This window comes from Helicoverpa zea, chromosome 31 (assembly GCF_022581195.2).
Source record: "Helicoverpa zea isolate HzStark_Cry1AcR chromosome 31, ilHelZeax1.1, whole genome shotgun sequence".
In the NCBI taxonomy this organism is placed as follows: domain Eukaryota; kingdom Metazoa; phylum Arthropoda; class Insecta; order Lepidoptera; family Noctuidae; genus Helicoverpa; species Helicoverpa zea.
The window spans coordinates 3,810,726-3,823,707 of record NC_061482.1 but is presented as its reverse complement, the minus strand read 5'-3'; the positions used below and the strand labels follow the sequence as shown (position 1 = coordinate 3,823,707).

Sequence of the window (12,982 nt, the reverse complement as noted above, 5' to 3'; positions counted from 1 at the left end):
GGGAATTCTATACTGTTTCAACTTCTAATAACGTATTGTTTCTCATTTTTTGCTTTTAACGTCGGGTTTTATTTGTATATTTTTGCTTTTGCGTGTTGAAAATCAACAACGTCACGGTTTTACGTTCTCATCAAAACTAATAAAAAAATATCAAACTCATGACTTTCTGTGAACAAAACAAACAAAATGTCTTCTGAACCATGAGATCACTAATGGTTCAGATGACATTTTGATTTTCGATGTTTTACCTGGACGTGTTTTAATATCGATATTCAAATATTTATGTAACCTGAAAATCACTATCAAGCAAAAGTAATAAGTACAACCACGGAAGAGGAAATGAAGAATACATTAATGAAATCTATTAATAGCTGAACCGTGATTGAAACTATTGGGATTCAGCAATATTTCAATTAAAAGTCGTTAGATTTTTTTATGAGATGTTTTATATTAGAGCACAACTTTGACAAGACATTAAAATTTTTCCAGAAGACAGAATCGCGCACGTTTACGGAGTCACTGTCAAACAAAGCGCTTACAAAAACACCTATCATCTATCTTATAAAATTACTATTCAATAGAATCTACTGTACAAATAATTGTCAGCGTCAACCAAATATTAGCTTTTTTGTCAATAAAATAAAAATCAATCAAAAAACTACTATGTATCCTAAAAAAATCTACATGAATTTGGACTGAACGATTTGCATTATGATCTGTTTTGTTGCAGAGTTCGCGTGGAGTACTACGTAAACGAGAATACTTTCAAAGAAAGACTGCAACTATATTTTATAAAAAATCAGCGATCGAGTAAGTATTGCAAGGAGTACCTACTTGTGTATGTTTTTACCTTAAACTTATGTACGAGTATTAATCATTTTAAACAAAAAAAAAAAAATATAGATTGCAAAATTTATTTGTGCTGATTGCAAACCATATGATGTTAATATGATGGTTCAGTCGTTTGGTTTCTTTCGAAATTGCAGCAGAATTCTTTCTCAACATATGTTTTTGTTTTAGGTTTACGCATTAGAATAGCTAACTTATTTTTCAAACTGTTGACCTGCGTCTTGTATATATGCCGAGTTTGCGCTGATGGAGATCCCATTACCGCTTCCTGGTAAGTCGAATTTTCTCACAACAGTACAGTAATCCAGCAACTGTACCGCTGATCGAAGCCCTTATTTTCGCATTGAATCAAGTAAATTGTATATGTTACCGGCCGAACCCGATTTTAGGACAAACCAGTTTTGCCTAGGCTCAACTAGTTCTTCCTATAGGCGTTAGGATTAACTAGTATAGCCTAGTCCAAACTAATTTGTCCTAAGCCCGATAGGACGGACCAGTTTAGGCTAGGCAAAACTAGTTGATCCTGATATCAATACGCACACTCTAGGATAAACTGGTATGGCCTAGTCTAAACAACATGTTCATGCGGGAATGCTCCGAACGTCCCACGCCGCTCGCTCCCCGTTCGTCATTTGTCGCGTGGTTTTAAACGCATTTAGCGTCTAGTTGCTAGCCGTGCATAACGTACACGCCCCGAGCGCCTCGCGCCTAATAACGTATTTAGTTAATTTAAAAAAATACTTACCTATTATTTGTTACTTTGCTACATATATGTAGTATGATTGTTCGTATTATCAATTTATCCATAACGACGAATCATTATAGTTTAATAAAGATGATTATTTTTCTAAACACGGAGTAGTTTATTTAGTTCATCTATTTATTTACACTTTTAGATATGTATATGTTTTGACTAGGCTATACCAGTTTATCCTAGAGTGTGCGTACTTATATCAGGATCAACTAGTTTTGCCTAGCCTAAACTGGTCCGTCCTATCGGGCTTAGGACAAATTAGTTTGGACTAGGCTCTACTAGTTAATCCTAACGCCTATAGGAAGAACTAGTTGAGCCTAGGCAAAACTGGTTTGTCCTAAAATCGGGTTCGGCCGGTAACATATATAAAAATCTGAGATAAAACTTCACTACGTTGCCATACACTCAGTGATGAAACTAGGGCGATACCGACGGTGCCCAGGTACATGCAAGTGTCAGAGGTGGTGCAGATCAGACCATATTTTGCTCATGAATCCAGCTTCACAGTGCCTCTTAGTAACTGACTCAAACTGTGTTGTATCGGGTGTGTCGTACCTAATCACATTAAATTAAATACTTACTTACTTTAATACACTGGTTAATATATGTCGATTAGCACAAAGAAAAATAAAATTCGTAAAAATAAAAATGTTTTTTTTTTTTCAAACAAAGTAAATAGAATAAAGATGTGCGGGAATTGGAACACCAAATAAGAGTTAGTCATAGAAATTCTCCCTTGAAGACTGACAGCTGTAAACTGGTCAAAATATTCGATACTCCTAACTTTATCTCTGATTTACACATGATGTTGTAAATTATGAAAACGTAAAACCGGCTAAGTGCGAGTTGGATATCGCACGAAGGGTTCCGTACTATTATTTATAAAACGTTCCATAATTATAATACAGTTAGTTATAAATACATTCCATATTCTGTGAATATTTCAAGCATCCCGTTTTACCCTTTGGGTACGGAACTCTAAAAATGACTCCTGTGGTCAAATCACTGAATGGATTAGGTTATTTTTTTACAATTCGCCTTGGAATATCGTGAAGTACCTCTATATGTGATAGGATTTAATGTGGTTAGGTACGACACACCCGATATATTTTTTTATACGAACTGATAAAAAAAAACCAAACGGGGTGAGCTAAATAAAACCGTTTAAATACAGACGTTTCGTACACACGTACACTGAAACGGAAATAACGTCTTGACACTTTGAGCACCAAAGGACTCTACCACCAAAGCATATAAACTAGATATTAAAAATTAATATTATTGTTTATTTTATTTTAGCTACGGCTGCAGGCCTGGAAATAAGACTGAATTCGAATATTCGGCTAACTTAACGGAAGAGGAATTTCAGGAGCACCCGATAATTAATTGGGACGGAATAATATGGGTCAATAGGCCTTTATACTTGTGGGTTGTGCAAGTCATATTAGCTATGATATCCTTTACCGAAGCTATACTACTCGCTTATTTAGGCTATAAGGTAAATTCAACAAGATATTATAAAATTACGTAGTTAATAAACTGTTACAGCTTAGGTAAAACATGAAGAAAAATTATTGTCTATGTGAGTTCCTTGCTTTCATTTGAAGCATAGGTAGGTAACCTATGTATATTATATACCCATAATTGGCATCCAACTGCAGATTCTAATAGGATATCCTTATAAAGTAATTTTGATGGGTGCCTATAACACAGATAACGAAAACTATAAATTTTGGGTACTTCTTTTTGTGCTTCAGCCAGCAGGGTGTCCCGGTTGACGGAATTAAAAGCATTTTTGATGTCAACCATCAGGATGGTCTCTCCTTTGTCTTGATTTTAGGTAGGCCTAAAAAGCGTGTACGGCAGCCTCGCAGCCTCCTTTGGAACCGTATCCTAATTGTAGGGGCTGAAATTTGGTCGAAAGTTCCTCACTGTAAAATTTGCAAGATTTTGGCTGCCATACGACGATATGTTGTTCCCATTGCAATGGGACGAATACCGCCATCATTGTTTTTTAATGCGCAAAGGTTTGCTCCATATAGGACTTAGATGACGGCATCGTGTACATTGAGGGAGAGCATCACATTAGTTAAAGCTGTAAGCTCCTTAAGAAGCTCCGCACCGGGGTCCCCGGCGCCCGACTTCGTCAAATCTTTGAGATGTTGCGGAGTCAGGCCGTCGAGGCCACCGGCAGATCTGCTTCGGAAAGAATTTACAGCCTCGACCACTTGTCGACCTGTAACTGTGAGGATATTTGTATCAGGAAGGGGAGGGTCGGGAAAGGAAAGACCATCTACGGGGGCCGGGTGTTTGCTCTCCAGGGCTATAAGAGTATCCGGAGAGCATGGCGCCACAACATCGCTACTAAATAGAATCCTGGCTGCTCCTCTGATATCACCTTCATCTAGTTTTGTTTCGACAAGATTAGTTGTACTCCTTAAAGGGGTTAACCGCTGCGTCAGAAATTTAAGGTCAAAATTTTGGGCCGAAATACTACAGTTATCCTTTATGAGGTCAAGGATTTTTGGTTAGCCGAATCTTTTTGTATGTGGAGTACTCTGTAGGGAAAGGTGAGTAATAGCTCCCAGGTACGTGGCGAGTTCTCCGTGCTACGAGGCGCACGCAGCGTGCTAAAGATTACGCTAAAAGACCTCGCACCACTGGGAACTCGCTTTAGAACGGGAATAGAGCTTTTTAATTTTGATAAAATTTGCCATAAGGGAATGTTGTTTTGTGTAATAGTGCAGGGTGATGGGTTAAGAGGTTGGGAGGAGCTTTGGGGTCTGTGGATTTTGCCAATATGTATGTTCAAACCCCGCTTACCTTTGAAATAATGTGCCTGGGTACAGTGCGGACATCGTTCCAGGATATCTAGCGATGCAGAAAGGTTGGCTAGCCAAGTTGCTATTAGGTGTCTTTATTTCACGTCCATATAAGTTTCCGTTAATTTACTTTTAACACGCAATAACATTTAAAACCTCCATAGTTCAATGTACTTAACAGTTGAGTAGCTGATAATAGGTAGGTATGTATGCGTATCTATTGAAATATTCGTACCTATATAAAACTAGGTCTGTTAAAAGTAGTAGAAATTGGGTTTTTGGTACAAAAAGCGGATGGACCAGCGTCTCATCGGGCAGATTTTCCATAGGCGGCAGTATGGTTATGCGTTTTTATACCATGGGCATTTGTGTACCAAGAATCTCACTGCAGCTCGTGATCCGACAATCCGATAATCTAGACGCGGCTCATTAATTTCATTGGCATGAGCGAAAAGATGGATGGATTGCCTGAAAGATGACATGAATAGGAAGGAAGTGAGTGACTCCGTCTGGTCAGTATGACGAGTGACAGGGGAAAATGGAAGAAGATGACATATTGCGTCGACCCCAAATAAAATTGGGAACAGGGCAGGAGGAAGAAGAAGAAGAGCGAATTTAACGTCATCATGATATCATCTTGCTAGCTGTTGGCGTGACTCCTGGTGGTATTAAGTCCAATGGCAAGGGTGGTATTTCTGACTCTCCTTGTAGTCTTCTAGAGCTTAGTACTCTATTTGAGGTTATCAATGGTGAAATGTAACACTCATACGCATTGTGATTTTCGGGCGTTAAAGCACCGAATGAACTGGCTGGTATATTTCCATCAGCTGCTTGTGCGACTGCGACGTCGGGCAAATTAAACCTGACTTCTTCACCACCAACCGTAGTTGTATTGCCAATGCTTTCAATATAGTGGAATGCAAAGATCCTCGGGTAGTAAGTCCTGACATCTGGCGGAATCGGTCTTCCTTTCACCGTTGTCTAGTGTGACTTCCCTTAAATAACAGTTCAACATCGTGGTCATTGAGTGTTAGAACATTGAGAAAAGCATTCGGCGATCAAGAAGTGGATCGATGCTACGCAATGCCTCGTAAGTCCGCTCCACCTGGTCGAGGTAATAACAAAACATCTTTATTTTTCTAATACAAGTAGCCTCCAAACCCAAAGTTCTGTGAGTACGTCTCCTGCATAGGGATTGAGCTTGAATGTGGATCGAGGTCATATAGTGGCTCATCAGTGGGCGCAGTCTCATCGTGTTGCTGGCTCTTTGCTATTGGCTATCTAAGATGATCGGATGATGATGATGATCACTTATTATAGAATTATTTTGAAGTAGAGAGTCAGATCACATTTTTTAATCGACAAAGAGCGTAATTATTATTCAATAAATTAAAACAAATTCTGAAATTGGGTTGGGAACAGGTCACTCAATTGGTCGTGAAAACCTTTAAGTACTCAAACGTTTGAACAGTAATAATTACACCACTTTTGATGTATCTTCGGATCGCTGTGGGCGGCGATTATAATCGCTATTTCTTAGTTCTCGTTACGGAACATCGCGCTAGTCGCTGGGTTGAAACTATTTTTAGGCATGGTGACAGAGGAGAGGAGGCCTTGTGATCGGAATTTAGTTGTGAACTGCCATAAAACCTGAAATTAGTTTGATCAGAACAATCAAACAGCTTTCTAATAAACATATATCTTCTTTAATATTATTACCCTTTCTTCTATAAGTATATTGAAAGGTCAAGTCATAACATGTTTATACACAGTATACAGCCCTAGACCCGAAATAAATACTTATTTGACCTAAGCCGTGATGAAATATAGCATTATTCTGTATCAAATTTTCTCATGTGGGATAGTATCAATCAAATCATTTGATCTAATGTAAATATCGTTCAAGCAAAATCATACAATAAATTCGTGCATCCTACATAATACGAGTAAGATAGGTTCGTTTATGTTACTTCCCTGGTTTTTAGGGTTTTTAGTTATTGGTTGATTAAGGTGTTCATATTTATTTAACGTAGGCAGCCTATGTACATTAACCCATTCAGATTTTTTACGGCTGTCTTAAGGTATTTTCACACATTTGAATAAATAATGTTTTCAGGGTAATATCTGGCAACAAGTTTTATCATTTCACTTTATATTGGAAATGGTGAACACAATACCTTTTGCATTGACGGTAAGTCGCGGCTGAAGAACTGTTTTTATTCAAGTTTCAGTTGTATCGTGGAATTTATTAACCATAATAATGTTGTTATTGCAGTTGCCATTCCCGCCACTCAGAAATCTTTTCATACCAGTGTTTCTAAACTGCTGGTTGGCAAAGAGGTCACTTGAGAATATGTTCGTAAGTATTCTTTTTTGTGGGTTCGCATATAAAATGCGCATTGTTTATATCATTCTCAAATATTAACGATTAAATGCAGCTGTCGATTCGAAATATATATTATATTATGATATTTTTTTTATTATTTATTTAGTTTATTAGCAATTAATATTTGTGTAATTCATAAAAATAATAAATATCTTTTACTGGATAATTAATTAATTATGATTTTTGCTAGTTTATTTTTTCACTCTAAAACACTCGTAGTTAGTGGCAGGGAGAAATCAGAACTGTCAGGGAATTCATAATAAGGCAAAAGAAGTGTAATTTTGTGTTTGTTACATTTCAGAACGATCTCCACAGAGCGATGCAAAAGTCCCAATCAGCATTATCGCAACAGTTGATGATACTATGCGTAACCTTACTATGCCTCGTCTTTACAAGGTAAGGAAGCTATTTTCCACGTTTTCATCCGCACTATTAGAACGTACAAATATCTAAATAAATAACGCAACCACATCGACACGCTTTTACGCAACCACAATTACGATAAGCTGCAGCGACATTATTAATCTTAACCACTCCCTGATAGAATTTTGTAGTTGCGACCAACATGGTGTGGTTGTGACGAAAAACAAGGTATTTGCTATAACTTTTTGGATGTTCTCAAAACAGTATTTCATGTACTACGATGTCGAGATCCCAGTTACAGTAGAGATCTATCTATTTTGCTATATAGTTCTAGTCAATACGGGTAAATAACCCCAAACGCAAGGTAGCTTTAGCGTACCGTTGAGAAGTTCCCACGACAGTTGGTCTCATCTCCATCATGAAGATAAGTACAAGTATTCTAATAAAGTACTGAATCGAGGTCGTTGCGCCCGCTGCGGTCCAGCCGATGCGTCCCTGGAGGTGATCTTAACAATGACCACGCCAATATAGTTCGAATGGATCAATAGTGATGATATCTTTATTAAGTACTAGCCGTTTTCCCGCGGTTTCACCCGCGTCCCGTGGTAACTACTGTCCGTACCGGGATAAAATAATAGCCTATGTTACTCGTGGATAATGTAGCTTTCGAATGGTGAAAGAATTTTTAAAAACAGTCCAGTAGATTTTGAGCCTATTCATTACAACCAAACAAACAAAGTTTTCCTCTTTATAATATTAGTATAGATTTAAAAGTTTAAATGACTCCATAAATATTTCTTATTCTCGTATAAAAGTGGTTTAAATATACTTACATCGGAATAATATTATTTTTTCAGTGTTTGCGGTATACAGCACTTTCAACGAGCTGGGCATCGTCACTTGAACTTATTTCAAGCAACTTACTTTGTCGTGGTAACTTTTTCTACAGTTGGTTACGGTGACTTTGTACCAGATATTTGGCCATCACAACTTTTTATGGTCATTATGATAGGTGTGGCGTTGGTAGTTCTACCTACACAGGTAAGCATGTTATTACATATACAATTAAAATAAAGAAGAATTATTTCAGCTTTTGGAACTGGTTGTGAATCATAGTTGCAAATCCATCCGCGAGATTAGTTGGAGGTTTAGGTGTGAAAACAGAAAGGTTATGCGACGGATTATTTGCAATACTCAAAAAACTCAAAACTCAAATTTTTTTAATTTCAAATAGGCCTATGAAAGCTCTTTCGAAACGTCGAAAGTTAGGTGCACGGTTCCAAAGAGTTGGTCTCATGGAGAAGAACCGGCAAGAAACTCCATGGACACTCTTTTTAAAAGAAAATAAAAATAATTACAAACATACAGTTTTCTATCTAGTCCTGAGAATGTTATACAATCCAAATTGAGCTAAAAATGTATTAATAAATTATACAAAATAAATTTAGTGCAATCGTTACTGGAAAAATAATTTATACAATTCAAAGAAGAAATATATTGGGTAACCAAGTTCTTATATAATGCAATTTGGGGTCTTGCTGGCTTGGGCTTGGCTGGTCTGGGCGGAGGCACTCCCGTGCCCGTGGTCGCCGGGGAAGCCACATGTGCAGAGAAAAAGGAAAAACAATATTAATTTAACGCCAGGCATCACTGTCATTAATGTAATCCTGAATTTTATAATACGCCTTTTTAATCAAAATGTTTTTAACTACATTCTTAAACTGTTTATCAGTGACATCAAGGATACATTTAGGTAGCTTGTTATAAAAACGTACACAATTCCCTAAGAACGACTTATTCGTTTTTGTTAGCCTAAACTTGGGAACCACTAATTTATGTTTGTTACGTGTATTTATCTGGTGAATGTCACTTTTAACTGTGAATTTATGGATATTTTTGCGAACAAACATAATATTTTCAAAAATATACAAGGAAGGTAATGTAAGTATATTAATTTCCTTAAAGAATTCTCTAAGAGATTCGCGAGAGCCCATGCCATAGATCGCTCGGATCGCCATTTTTTGCAAAAATGTATTTTATTTAATTATGGCCCCTTAAAAATAATGCTTATCAAAATATTAATGCTTTGGATTTAGTGAGCGTAGGCGTGGGAAGTTATGTCAGGCAGTAAGCAAGAAAGAAGTTGCAAACTGATCTTCCAGCAAGATCGATTTAACTAAAACTAAGCTATAAATATGAACCGTCTTACCACAAAAAACTTTTAAACGTCAGTTTAACACTTGACTAAAAAATGACAGATTATGACGTTGAAATAAGGTCCATTTTGCAGCCACACTTTTTTTAGACAAGTGTTTGACACATGTTTAAGTTTTTGTAGTAAGACCATAAATGTAAATATAATCAGTTTATCAGTTGTTTTGTTTTTCACCCATTACACTTTACCTTATTATTTCAGTTTGAGCAACTTGCATTCACATGGATGGAAAGACAAAAACTTGGAGGCTCATACTCCTCACACCGTGCACAATCAGAGAAACATGTCGTCGTGTGCTCGACTACTTTACATGCTGACACTATCATGGACTTTCTTAATGAATTTTATGCACATCCACTGCTACAAGACTACTACGTAGTGTTGTTGTCTCCTATGGAACTAGACACCACTATGAGGATGATACTGCAGGTAATTGATATACCGGCCTATTGCAATATAACTTATCTTGACATTGGCTTCCAACTGTTTGCAACAAGTGGTGTTCAAAGAGGGATTATCTACCCAGGCTCATTTAACGGGTAACGCAGGATCTTTAATATTTTTTTGGTAAAAATACGTGTATACGTGTATTTAAGCTTTGCGGCTATGGGTTGGTGACATAGTGGAAGTGCCATGGCTTGCAACTATAAAACCGGTTCCAAACAGTCCCACACGCGTCCTGGGGTGACTTATTTATATATTAGGTACTCGGAGATAGTGTAACTATCAAACAGCGAAAAAACTTCTCAAATCGGTTCAGTAGTAGGCCTTTAGGGGTACAAACAAACAACGAATGTTTCTTCTTTATTACATTAGTATATTAATTGCCATGTTTGATCAAAATGTATAGCATACATACACCAAATTTTAATGGGATAAGTATATTGCCTGTTCTATATACTTCCAATATATTTATATATGTTTCAGGTTCCGATTTGGGCGCAAAGAGTGATTTACATCCAAGGATCCTGCTTAAAAGATACAGATTTAATACGAGCAAGAATGAATGAAGCCGAAGCGTGTTTTATTCTGGCTGCTAGGAATTATGCAGACAAAACTGCTGCAGACGAACATACTATACTTAGGTAAACGTTTTCTCTTCAAAGACAAACTCGACAAATACAATCACAATTTTACTTTTTTATTATCTTTCATCAATTTAGGGGCTTTTGGGCTTAGTAAAACCATACCAGCCACTTCTCAGGTATTGGTCTCACGGACTGTTCTTGTATTCCATATGTATACTGCCTTCTTTATTACTTAATCTCGCCTCATTTCAAACTTGTTGCTCTTACTTTGTATTTCATCACTATTTAAACTCGATAAACTATCGTCATCTTTATTATTACTCATTTTGGTTATAAAATAATTTGAGGGTATGCAAAATGAAATAACATTCCGATAACAGCATAATGCTTCCGCTCGCCACGACGTGTCGCGCGCGTCTATAATTTAACACACTTTGAAGATTTTAACTTAACTATCCTGTCCCGTGTTGTTTTAAAATGTGTTTTATAACATGAACTCAAAAAGTGAGTTCACTTATGTTCATAACGTTTTTTTTTTCTTTTAGGTCTTGGGCTGTGAAAGATTTTGCACCAGCTGTGCCTCAATACGTGCAGATTTTTAGGCCCGAAAATAAACTGCACGTTAAATTTGCTGAATTTGTAGTTTGCGAAGACGAGTTTAAGTACGCCCTCTTGGCGAACAATTGCACATGTCCGGGAGCTTCTACTCTCGTTACTCTTCTACTTCATACTAGCCGAGGCCAGTAAGTTGAACTAAGTACCTATGTAACTAATTAATTACACGTAAACGGGGAACTATTTTAGGAATTAAATAAAATTATGGTTACGGAATTTGGATATTGGATAGGATTATTGAAAAATTACAAGATATTAAATGTTATTGAGGGAGATAAATGCTACTAAATACAAATATACACTGAAATCATTAGTTGCCAGTAAGACGGAGATAGAGGTAGAAAATGGAATCTTATAGGATAATAGACTTGAAATAAAAGGTTCGTGATTGAGAAATCGAGAAGAGGGCAGGAAAAAACATGTGGTTCTGAACTATCTAGGAAAGATACAAATCCTTTTCATCTTAATTTGTAATTTCTAAGAAAATTCTATTTCTTTGGTAATTGGGATTTTCCTTTTCTCGGTCAATTCATAATAGGTGAAATTGTAGCATAAGCATATTTTACGTACTCTATGATATTACAGATCAAGGGCTTGCACTTCAATGAAACACTATAATATTGTTGTGGTAATATTATAATATTGTTGTGTAATATTATAATATTATATTAATGTGTGGTTCCTAATAGTTATGGTTTTTATTTCAGAGAAGGCCAACAATCCCCCGAGGAATGGCATCGACTTTATGGAAAATGTTCGGGAAACGAAATTTATCACATAGTTTTGGGAGATAGCCGATTTTTCGGCGAATATGAAGGAAAAAGTTTTACCTACGCAAGTTTTCATTCGCATAGAAAGTAAGCTTTTCTATTTTCACCCGGTCTTTCAAAACGGTTAACAGCCCCGTGTTTGGGCTTATGCGATTCGAATTATCGAGATCTTTCCAATAATGCGGGTAGTCACAGCTATTACTTGTCACTGAAAAGCTAAATAACAAAGTTTTTTTTAAGTAATATTTACGAGAAGACTACTACGACTATCGTTATTTTGTTAAGGTATGGCGTTGCTTTAGTCGGAGTGCGCCCTGCTGAGCTGCCTGAATTCTATGAAGAAACCATTCTGTTGAATCCTGGACCACGGCACATCATGAAAAGTAGTGACACCTGCTATTATATGAGCATTACAAAGGAGGAGAATTCTGCTTTTGTTGTTGCTGAAAAACAAGAACATAAGCCAACGCTACCAAAAGACCAAACTGCTTGTAGTCTCCTATCTAACGACAAGAAAGCAGGTGATGCAGAGGAGGTTTCTGACCACCAGAAGAAACCTGACGGTAGTAACGTCGCTCAGTACGACCTTCCACAAGTGATTCTCCAAGCTCCCGCGAGTGTCACACCAAAAGCATCGCCATCACGCATCAACCAAGCTAATACTGTTTCATCCGCTAATTTTACTGTCGCTAACTGTGAGTGTCACAGTTGGTAAAACATAAAAGTTGATCGAATGCATATACCATCTGAATTATATGCGTTCGGCCCACTTTTTGGTTTGCTTATTGCTCGTTGTCTTTATTGGTGATATACTGAGTTAGATTTATACGTTAAAGGCATATAGCAACTCACTCATTTCAAAGAAAGTACTATGATAACGAGGCATAAGGAGTATTTATAAACAAGTCAATAATGTTAACTTGCAGAAGAAATTGAAATTGTCACCTTGTTATCGAGTACCTCTCATGAAGTTATCCACTAACCAGTCTATAGCTTTGGTGTGCTTCGTGTCAAGTAAAGTCATCGTAAATATATTCCGATACAAATCATAAATTCTTCACTACAAAGTCAAATATTATTTAAGTTTCATCAAAATTCTACGCATTTAATTATGCATGTTTTATTTGTATTATAACACTTAGTAACACGAATTCAATTTAAATTATCTACTTGTAATATT

The 12,982-nt window shown here is 36.8% G+C and overlaps 1 protein-coding gene across 2 annotated transcripts in view; it reads left to right on the top strand.

The window, feature by feature from the left end:
- The window catches only part of LOC124645483 (potassium channel subfamily T member 2), a 76,474-nt gene that overhangs the window by 46,084 nt on the left and 17,408 nt on the right, over window positions 1–12,982 (top strand). For both annotated transcript variants that reach the window (XM_047185301.1, XM_047185302.1), the window contains exons 2-13: window positions 731–810; window positions 1,021–1,120; window positions 2,903–3,101; window positions 6,542–6,616; window positions 6,701–6,784; window positions 7,113–7,207; window positions 8,032–8,215; window positions 9,591–9,818; window positions 10,317–10,474; window positions 10,963–11,160; window positions 11,740–11,889; window positions 12,088–12,365. In XM_047185301.1, the coding sequence (XP_047041257.1) occupies window positions 731–810; window positions 1,021–1,120; window positions 2,903–3,101; window positions 6,542–6,616; window positions 6,701–6,784; window positions 7,113–7,207; window positions 8,032–8,215; window positions 9,591–9,818; window positions 10,317–10,474; window positions 10,963–11,160; window positions 11,740–11,889; window positions 12,088–12,365 (1,829 nt within the window). The remainder of the gene's footprint in view (window positions 1–730; window positions 811–1,020; window positions 1,121–2,902; window positions 3,102–6,541; window positions 6,617–6,700; window positions 6,785–7,112; window positions 7,208–8,031; window positions 8,216–9,590; window positions 9,819–10,316; window positions 10,475–10,962; window positions 11,161–11,739; window positions 11,890–12,087; window positions 12,366–12,982) is intronic.